Consider the following 10,262-nt stretch of genomic DNA (forward strand, 5'->3'; position numbering starts at 1 on the left):
AAGCCACCAGGTCCAGGACTCAAACTGTGGTTGGCCTTGTGGGAGTCCAGCGCCCTCAATCACCATGCCACCATGTGGTGTTGTTTTTTTTTTTTTTTGGACCAACAGATGGCATAATGGTTATGTCATTGGACTCTCACACAGTCAAATACAGTTCGAGTCCCAGACTGGGCAGCTTAAAACTCACACCAGGCACATGTACATGCATGCCCAAGAACCAGAGAGGAAAATAGAGAAGGGAGTGCAGTGTGATGAACCCCTCGGGGAGAGATTTCTAACTTTCTGTCTCTGACTTTTAGGTGAGCACATGCACCTTATAGCAAAAACCTCTCTTAAAAAAAAAAAAAAAAAGAACTATGATTTTTTAAAAAGTTGTTATTCAAAGAAATCTAAGATTCCAGAAGGTAGGCTCTTATAATAAGAGTATAAGTGGGGCCAGCAGGTGGCAGGATGGTTAAGGGTGCTGGACTCCTACATTACAGACTGCAGTTCAAGTCCTGGACCTGGTGGCTTGCTTTCTCACTTTCTCTCTCTCTGTCCCTCTCAGGTCAAACTGGAAAAAAAAAAAAAAGTTAAATAAAATAATTATTAAAAAAAAAAAGTGTAAGTAGGGGAGCTGGTCCTAGACCTGGCAGTCCGACGATCACATCAAATAAATAAATAAACAAAGTATAAGTGGGGCCGGCAAGTGGCATGGCGGTTAAAGGTGCTGGACTCCCACGTGGCCGACCATGGTTCAAGTCTCGGACCTGGTGGCTTGCTTTCTCACTTTCTCTCTCTCTCTCTCTGTATCTCTCTGATCAAACTGGAAAATAATAATGATAATAATAAAGTTAAAAAAATAATTCTTTAAAAAAAAAAGAGTATAAGTAAGGAAATTTGGCTTTAGGAACCAAGACATAAACTTCAGACCCCTAGTTTGTTATCACTTAATCCTCCCAACTTTTTGGTCATGTCTCAGAGCTTTCACAGCAGCAACAGTGGATGTGGGAAAACATTGCACTTACATAGGCGTTGAGGGCATCATTGGCTTCTCTCTCTGAGACACCAGTGGTCATTGACGTCACGATGCTCATACACCTTTCCAACCTCTAGGAAGGAGTGAGAAAAAAATGAATAATGTGTCAGAATACCAAAGTGAAGTACTTCTGGCCCCAAAAAGTTTTCTAAAAATTCAAACTTGATCATGCCTTTTGATCTGATTTATTGGTAAAGTCACCATGGGGATATAATCAATTAAAATCCAGAAAGTGGAAACCATGACAAATGACCTGGTTTCCTTAACACATAAATTGCCAGGAAAGAAAGTGAAGGAAACTCATATACTAAGAAACTAGATTACAACTCACTGAAAAAAAAACAAAAGTCCACGAGTCCATGCTGATATGTATATACACAGTAAAGGAAATGGAAAACTCTTTCTTATACTAGAATGTCAAAAATAAATGGAGAAGGAATAGCAAAATATTCAGGCAAAAAGCAACAGATGTCAAAACCAGTAAGTGAAAGATAGGAGAAAGGTGTGGTGAAGGCACTGGACTCCCACATGGCCATAGTTCGAGTCTCAGACCCAGTGGCTTGGTTTCTTACTACCTCTCTCTCTCTCTCTCTAGTCAAATTGAAGAATGAGGGACCAGCAGATGGCTTAATGGTTACATCACTGGACTCCCACATGGTCGACCACAGTTCGAATCCTAGACCCAGCGGCTTAAACTCGTACCGGGCGCATTTGCATTGCATGCCCAAGATCCTGAGAGGAAATGGAGGAGAAGGAACTGCAGCATGGCCATGCCCCCTGGGAGGGGATTTCTCATTTTCTGTCTGTCTGTCTCTCTCTGTCTTTCTGGTGAGCACATGCACCCCATAGCAAGTATCTCTCCAAAAAAAGAAAAAAAACAGTTGAAGAATGACAATAATAAATATAAAATTAAATATTTTTTTTTAAGTTAGGAGAAAGGATATTTACTACACAGGTTCCAAATACTTACTAATTACAAAGAAAAAAATAATAATGCATATTCAAAATGTCTGCCAAAAATGTTAAAAATGCAACCGGCTGGGGGATAGTGGACTGGGTGGCTGGATCCCACATGGCTGATAGTGCAGTTTGAATCCTGCAGCTTGGGAAGTACACCAAGCACATGTGTGTGCATGCCCCAAATCCAGAAAGTGAGGAGAGAGAGGGGAAAGGACTGCAGTGTGGCTGTTTTACATGGAGGGTGCTTTCTCCTTTTCCCTCTCTCCAGTAGGTGCATGTGCCCTCCAGCAAATTAAAGAATAAATAAAAAATTGACAAGAATGCATGGAAAGAAAAAGAATGGCAGAGAATAAAAGGCCAAACTAAAACCTACCAGGGTCTCTGTTAAACGAAGGTGGGGAAAGCTGCAAAAGTCTATCCAAGAAGGCCAGCTCCACAGCACAGCAATTAAGTGCTATGCACAGAAGGTAGGATGCCACATGGCCAGCTGCAGTTCAAGTTCTTTCCCAGATGGCTTGAGAAACACTGGGCACGTGTGCCCCAAATCCAGACGAACTAGAGAAATGGAGGGGGGGAGATCGTGGTATGACCAGAACTCAGTGGAGGAGTGCCTTACCTCTCTCTCAGACAGGTGCATGTGCCACCTGTTTTTTGTTTTAGTTACACAAAAAAAAAAAAAAAAAAAAAAAAAAAAACTTGGGGCAGTGATTAAAGTAGCTGAATTGTACGTGATTGACCATGTGGTTGGAGGCTGGACCCAGCAGCTTGAAAAACATACCAGAAGAGGGCCAGCAAATGGTGCAATGGTTGAGGTACTGGACTCACACATGGCCAATCATGATTGGAGTCCTAGACCTGGAAACTTGAAATTCACGTCAGGCACATGCGTGTGCATGCCCCAAATCCTGAGAGAATGGAAGAGAAGGGATTGTGGCATGGCCACCCACCGAGAGGTGATTTATCACTTTCTTTGTCTCTATCTCTCTGGCAAGCGCATGTGCCCTATAGCAAAAATCTCTCAAAAACAAACACAAATACAAAAACATAAACACACCAGGCACCTGTGCCCAAAATCCTTAAAAGAGAGAAAGATGATGGAAAAGGGATTGTAACATGGCTATTCCCCATGGGAGGTGCTTTCTGTCTCTCTCTTTCTTTCTCCCTCTCCACCACTCTCAGTGAGCATTTATTTTTCTGGCTTTTTTTTTTTTAAGGTTTTTGTCATAGAGTGAGTGCACTAATCGAGGAGACAGTGAGAAGGAAAGTGAGAAATCACCCTTCAGTGGGAATGGCCATGCAGCAATCCCTTCTCCATTGGCCTCCTGGGATTTTGAGCACACATGCACACACATCTGACGTGATTTTGCAAGCCACCAGGTCTAAGACTTGAACCACAGTTAGCCATATGGGGGTCCAGTTACCTTAACCACCACATCACCTGCTGGCCCCCCACTTGGTCTTAAAGGTTACCACAAATGATCTGGTTGAGAAATGGTTCTATTACAGCATTGGGAGGAACTGACAAGGACACTGGGAAAGAAGTCTCAGAATGAAAGGCAATCATGTTTCTCCTTTGATCATCATCCCAAGGCTGTCTATGCCTGGCCTGTGTAACAGCATTAGGGGCAGAGGCAAAACTGAGTGTTAAGGCAAGGAGCTCCCATAGCAATAAAACATCAACCTAAATTAAGCCCAAAGTCACTATGGTTTGAAGGTATTACAATTTCACTACCCAACATTAAATGTGACTCTCCTCCAAATTAGGTCAGGTCAGCAGGCTCGGCCTTAACAAATAGCACCTTGGGACTTGTGAAAAGGAGCTGTGAGATCACATGAAAATGGAGCTGTGACTCTCACAACTCACCTCTCCCACAGCTCTGAGATCCATCATCACCTAGGCCACTCCTATCTCACAAGGGGAGAGAAGGAAAATCTTCAGGCCGAATTTCTCTTTTTAAATCTTACCCTCTCCACCCAATACAGTCATCAAGAACGGAATGATCAGACTCTTGCTGAGAGATCTGATGGGCACCCCCATGACAAGTCCAGGTTTACAAGCAGTTTGAGTGGAAGAAGATAGTGAACACACAGCAGCACAGTAGCATAAAATTCTAGATACTGCTATCAAAGGAAGAAATCTCTGCTGAATCTATGGGTAGGAGAGGCAAAAGAAGCACACAGCAGCTAGCTAATGAGCAAACTGATGGGAAGCGCAATAGAGAACACCATGCCTCCCAGGTTAATCTTGGAAGAGTTACTTCACCTCTCTAAAAATCTGGTTTGTGCCCAGCCAGGCTGAAAAGGTTCTTCTCCTACCTACCCTTTGTAAACTTTCACCTTCTATGAGAAGAGGAGGTAGGAAGAGGGGAAGAGGCTGGAATGATGGATCCTGTACCAAGATCTTGCAAAGCTGGCTACGCTGCCTTATGGGCCAGCCAAGTCTCTGCCTGTGATCTAGCAGAGACTGGGCTGAACAGATTTCCTAGGCCACTCCCCAGTGTCCTAAACTCTGCTTCTGAGTCAATTCTATGGGCCGCTGCCCAGCCAAGGAAAAAAGTGGCCTCTTGAAATGGAGGCCCAGACAAGGATATAGAAAGTGGAAGAGTTCAAAATTTGGATGAGTGGATAAAAGTACTATGAGGGCCAGTCCTTTCCAGGCAACAGAAGTGTAGAAAATGCTGCTCTTGAAATACAGAAATTATTTTTCCAAACAGGGATGAAAGAACTAATTAAAAATCATTCAGCATGACAGAAAGTCCATATCCCTTCAGAGGGTCACAGGAAGTCAATTCCCTAAAATTAAGTAATAGTATGCCTCTTCTCCCAGTATCCAGGGCCCCTAGAAAAGCTGGAATCAGACATGCAGTTCCCGAAACTTCTGGCAGAAAGGCTCAGTTCAGGGTGAGCTCTCCATGACAGCATCTCAGAAAGCTGAGTAAATATTTATCATTTCCAGGAGCTCCTGAATTGATTTTTCTAGTACTAAGACTACCTGACCATGGTTTCCAGGACAGCAGCAGTAGACAGAATGTGAGAAGGGGAACAGGGGCTGCGGGGAAGGGGTGAGGGTGCCTTCTTGTTTGTCAGTGTACACCAAAAGCTAAAGACTAAAGTTGGAGAACAAAGTTAAAGGGACCCCTCTAACCTCTCCATTTCCCCTTCCTCAGTCAGGTGAATATACAATCTGGTAAAAAGTGTACAGTAAGTACTGCTCCCTTAGGAGTCAGTGACCTTTTCTGCCATCTTCAGAAAAAGGAGATATGATCTAACCTACAAAAACTCCCAACTCCTGGGGCCAGCAGGTGGCATGGTGGTTAAGGGCGCTGGATTCCCACATGGCTGATTGTGGTTCAAGTCCCGGACCTGGCGGCTTGCTTTCTCACTTTCTCTCTCTCTCTCTCTCTAGTCAAATTAAAATAAGTAAATAAAGTTAAATAAATAAAATAATTCTTTAAAAGAAAAACCAAAGCTCCAAAATCCACATCAGTAAGGAGTTACTGAACACGATGGATTCCCAGTATTCCACAACCAAGAGTCATTTGTGTGTGAAATAATGACTTAACGGGGAAAAGAAAATGAGTAACTCGACACCATTCCCTGGAGATTCTGCACAGATAGAATATGAATTATTCCTTGGGGAAAACCTGGTGGAGACATACCTCTAAGCAGATACAAGCCTGAGACCTATCCATAGCTTAAGAGGAAGTTGTGACTTCTTTGGGCCACAGCTCCTATTTTCAGTTTAACTTCAAAGTGACTGATCTCTCTTCAGCAGAGGAATAACCAGGAGCTGTAAAGACTCATGAGACTAGGAACTACATGTTCTAAACTCCTCAATCTCTGGCACTATTTTTATCTCATTCCTCCCCAAATTGGGACAGTGAGGTTTCTGCCTTCAAAGAGAGGAACAGGGTCAAAGAGAAGAAAAGATACAATAAAATGTTCTCTAGGGTAAAAGTGTCAGTCCCTGACCAGTTTACTTTTTTTTTTTTTTTTTGAGGGTTTTTCGCTATAGGGCGCATGCGCTCACCAGAAAGACAGAGAGAGACAAAGACAGAAAGTGAGAAATCACACCCCAGGGGGGATGGCCACATCGCAATCCCTTCTCCTCCATTCTCCTCTCGGGATCTTGGGCACGCACGCACATGTGCCCAGCCTAAATTTAAGCCACCGGGTCCGAGACTCAAACCACACTCAACTACATGGGAGTCCAGCAACATAGCCATTACGCCAACTGCTGGTCCCCAGTTTACTCTTGACCAGAGTTTCACACTCCAGTCCTCTAACAGGCCTTTCCTATTTACACATCCAGCTGTAATGACCTCAGTTTCTTCACTATCCTAACCAGTTATTGTTTGTTTGAAATCTTTGTTTCTTTTGAAACCTTCTTTGGAGGACTACAGTCCTTTTCTGCCATCTTCAGAAAAGGGAGATAAGATCTAACCTACAAAAACTGTGCATTAACTCAAGTTTTTGGGTGATAAACTCTGGAAGAGAGTTTGGGTCTCTCTCACTCTATTTTCCAACTAGACTCAGCACAGAGTAAGAATCTACAGTCAGAAACCTACCTCTGTGTTCCTGGGCTATAGAGAGGTCTGGGATGGGGGAAAAAAAAGCCAGAACAAGCCAAGATCAGCTGGTCAACACTAGGATTTGATAACTTCTGTGTGCAGAAATCTGTAGGGAGACCCAGAGGAAGAAGCCAGTAAGTCCTGCCCTTTGAAACACTCTGATCCAGAGAGGATAACAAAATCACACACATGGGGAAAAAATAGTGTGACAAGGCTTGCTGGAAAATTCAAATGCAAAGGATAAAGGGCAAAGAAGGAAAAGGGGGAGTTTGAGACATACTAGAAAACATCCACACTATGAAGGAGGTCAGGAAAAAAACCAAGAGACTCTCCATCTTTTTTCTCACTAAAAACAGTTGAAAGTTCATTCTCAATCTAAGAAAGAAAATAAATGCTTCCTGGGAACCAGCAGTTAGCGTAATGGCTATGTCGCTGGACTCCCACGTAGTCGACCGCGGTTCGCGTCCCGGACCCGGTGGCTTAAAAACTCACGCCGGGTGCGTGTGTGTGCGTGCCCAAGATCCTGAGAGGATAATGGAGGAGAAGGGATTGTGGCGTGACCATCCCCCCTGGGGGGTGATTTCTCGCTTTCTGTCTCTATGTCTCTCTCTGTCTGGTGAGCGCACGCGCCCTATAGCAAAAAACCTCTCCAAAAAGAAAAAAAATGCTTCCTCTCTGTTGTGTCCCCTCCTGCCACATTGTTTACTAGTAAACATGCCACTGCTTAGAAAAACAGGATGCTGTACTAGCCTATGGTACAAAAATGGGCCTATGACTCCTCTAGGAGTCAGGGTGGGAAATAAACACATTTTCATCCACTCTCAGTGTCTTTTCCTTTCCATTCAAACTAGTGGAAGGATCAAGGACAGTCACTACTGACTTTATACAATTCTAGAGCTCCAATAGGAGCTCAAGAAAGACTCTGACAATGCCAAGGGCTATTTCTTTAAAAATGTATAATTCAAACTGCCAGGCAATCCTAGTCACTTTTATTTATTTTGGGAACACATTAATTTTAGAAATATTGTTTACATTCCTAATTATATTTACCTTAGTTGATAAGTCAACAGAAAGCAAACTTTGATTTCTCTAAATGCACATAATATTTTGGGGAAAAAAGCATGATGGGAAGCCAAGCTGCAAGAAGACATTTGCTAATCACAAAGTTGCTATCCAGTCACCTCTTGATTCAAAATTTATTTTTCCATATTCTCTCTACAAATTTGTATTTGACCCACCACTTTTTTTTTTGGGAAAGGTTTTCACTATAGGGCACGTGCGCTCGCCAGAGAGAGAGAGACATAGAGATAGAAAGCGAGAAATCACCCCCCAGGAGGGATGGTCACGCCGCAATCCCTTCTCCTCCATTCTCCTCTCGGGATCTTGGGCACGCACACACGCCTGGCGTGAGTTTTAAACCACTGGGTCTGGGACGCGAACCGCGGTTGACTACGTGGGAGTCCAGCGACATAGCCATTACGCTAACTGCTGGTTCCTAAACCCAGCACTTTTTTTCCAAATCTAAATTATGCATTTCACCTGTCAGTGCACTTTTTTTTTTTTTTTTGCGAGATTTTTGCTCTAGCGTGTGTGCGCTCACCAGAGACAGAAAGCAAGAAATCACTCCTCAGGAGGTATGGACATGCCGCAATCCTTTCTCCTCCATTCTCTTCTTAGGATTTTGGCCATGCAGGCACGCACACCTGTGAGTTTGCACAGGCGCCTGATGTGAGTTTTAAGTCAGGACTGAAAACAGTTTTGAGTCCAGGACTCAAATTGCAGTTGACTACATGGGAGTCCAGCAACATAACCATTACACCATCTGCTGGCCCCTTGATTCAAAGTTCATTTTTGCATATGCCTTCTACCATCTTGTATTTGACACACCACTTTTTTCAGATCTAAACTATGAATTTCTCCTGTCAGTCCATATTTTAATATGTGATAAGAGGCAGTGATTAAAGGCTGTGACAAAAGGCAGGGAAAACAGCCAGTGAATAGCCAGAGTGTGTTAATTTACTCATTCTGTCTCTGGAAAACCACTGGACTGAAGGTATTAGGCCTCACAACCAGTTCAGCAATCATGTCCCAGGCCTGGGTCTCATCTCCCTAAGTGTGTCTCATTTATAGCAGCGGGAAGAGATACGTGGTTAACTCTGGACTGCCAGGGACAGGGGCAAGAGGAACAAGGCAAGGAAAGTGTGGGGTAACTATCAAGGTCTCTCAAGTCCTCACAAGGTCCAATTCCACGCCTCACTCCACCCTCTTTCTCAGCACTTCTGAATCCCCTTTGTGTTTGTGCTGTTCCTGAAGGAAAAGTCCCTTAGGACCCATTCACCCCTTAACCCACTGCTGTGGCAGATGCCAACAAACTAAACACTACTCAGTTCTTTAAGTCTTCTCTCATGCTAAAAGCCCATTCAACATCACAGGCAGGTAGCTGTGTCTCCACCAAGTCAATGCTACCATCTAACAGGTCGAAGATTGGCTGCAAGCTCCTATCAGCCCTTAGAACTTAGACACACACTTATTACTTCTCAACTCAGTATAAGACCTACCTACGTCTAAGACAACTGCAGTGTGTACGTGCAAAGGAATGATAAAGATCAACTGGGGTTAAGTCTGGATGCTGTACCCCTTCCTTTACCAACACCCCCCACCCATTTTCATACTAGTGGCTACTGTTACTATGACAACCTGTCCAGGAAGTTGGCCCACACTTTCCTTCAGGAGCAGGAAGCTGGAGCAGTGTTTGTGTTGTCTCAGAAAAAACTTGAAGGCCTCCTCCCGCCACCCCCACCACGTATCCATTCCAGTATCCCTCAACCCCATTTCTTAACTCCCTTCCCCACCCACCCCCTCACCTACCTCCTCTAACTCATCCTTGGCATCCAAACTGGTTGAAAGTAGCAGCCTCCCCCCTCCTGGGGATCCTGCTCCCGCTCCTCCTCCTCCACCTCCCGCTGCTCCCGAAGCAGCTGCTGCTGCTGCCCCCTTTCCCTTCTGTAACTCCATGGCTGCAGCCCGGAGACGGGAAAAGGTCAGGGAGTAGATGGGAGGAAAGTCCTAGAAATAGGGAACTCTGGGCTGCCAGGGACGGGGGGCAAGAGGAACGAGAGGAGGAGGGCAGCGTCCCCGTCCTCTCCACTCCTCCCTCCTCTCCGAAAGGCCGCGCCCGCGTAGGGGCGAAGGCAGCCGGTCCTCAGGGTCTTGCCTCTGGAGTGGCAGTGCGCAGGCAAAGCCGTTAGCTCCGCTGTGTGCTGGGGCGAGGCTCTGTGCCTCTATGGGAAGGGTTCGAGAGGCTTCCCCCGTGAAAAAGTGGAAGGGGAGCCCTTTCTGGCTTCTGACCCTAAGAGAAGGAGGGAAAACCCTAAGTTTCTGCCTCGAGGTGGGGGTGAAAGAAGAGTCCTGCCCCCCAGATAGGGGTAGGAAACCCTCCAGGCTGCTGCCCCAAGGGCTGGGGAACGAGGCTCTTTGGCTCCGGGCCCTAAGGGTGAGGGTGAGGCAGTAAGCGCTATAGGAGGACACGGAGGACCAGCTGCTCCCTACACCACACAGAGGCGGCCATGGTGGAAGGGCGGGGGATGAGAAGGCTGAGGGCGGCGGCGGGGGAGGGGGAGAGATCGTCGAGCCCCGCGCCGGAAGTGAGCAGTCGCGGCCTCTGGCCTCCGCCAATGGCGGGTTCTGCGGCGGCGCTGGGGCTCCCAGAGGGA

The 10,262-nt window shown here is 45.6% G+C and overlaps 1 protein-coding gene across 2 annotated transcripts in view; it reads right to left on the bottom strand.

The window, feature by feature from the left end:
• INTS3 (integrator complex subunit 3) overlaps window positions 1–10,262 on the bottom strand; it is a 54,389-nt gene that overhangs the window by 43,953 nt on the left and 174 nt on the right. Inside the window, exons 1-2 of one of the 2 annotated variants that reach the window (XM_006159815.3) lie at window positions 9,418–10,211; window positions 1,008–1,091 (exon numbers count right to left, since the gene is read on the bottom strand). In XM_006159815.3, the coding sequence (XP_006159877.1) occupies window positions 1,008–1,091; window positions 9,418–9,564 (231 nt within the window). In that variant the 5' untranslated portion in view covers window positions 9,565–10,211. Of the gene's footprint in view, window positions 1–1,007; window positions 1,092–9,417; window positions 10,212–10,262 lie in introns of those variants that run through there. The other variant, XM_006159816.2, reaches the window with a different exon arrangement.

The sequence above is a fragment of the Tupaia chinensis genome, unplaced genomic scaffold, assembly GCF_000334495.1.
Source record: "Tupaia chinensis unplaced genomic scaffold, TupChi_1.0 Scaffold000659_1, whole genome shotgun sequence".
Lineage (NCBI taxonomy): Eukaryota > Metazoa > Chordata > Mammalia > Scandentia > Tupaiidae > Tupaia > Tupaia belangeri.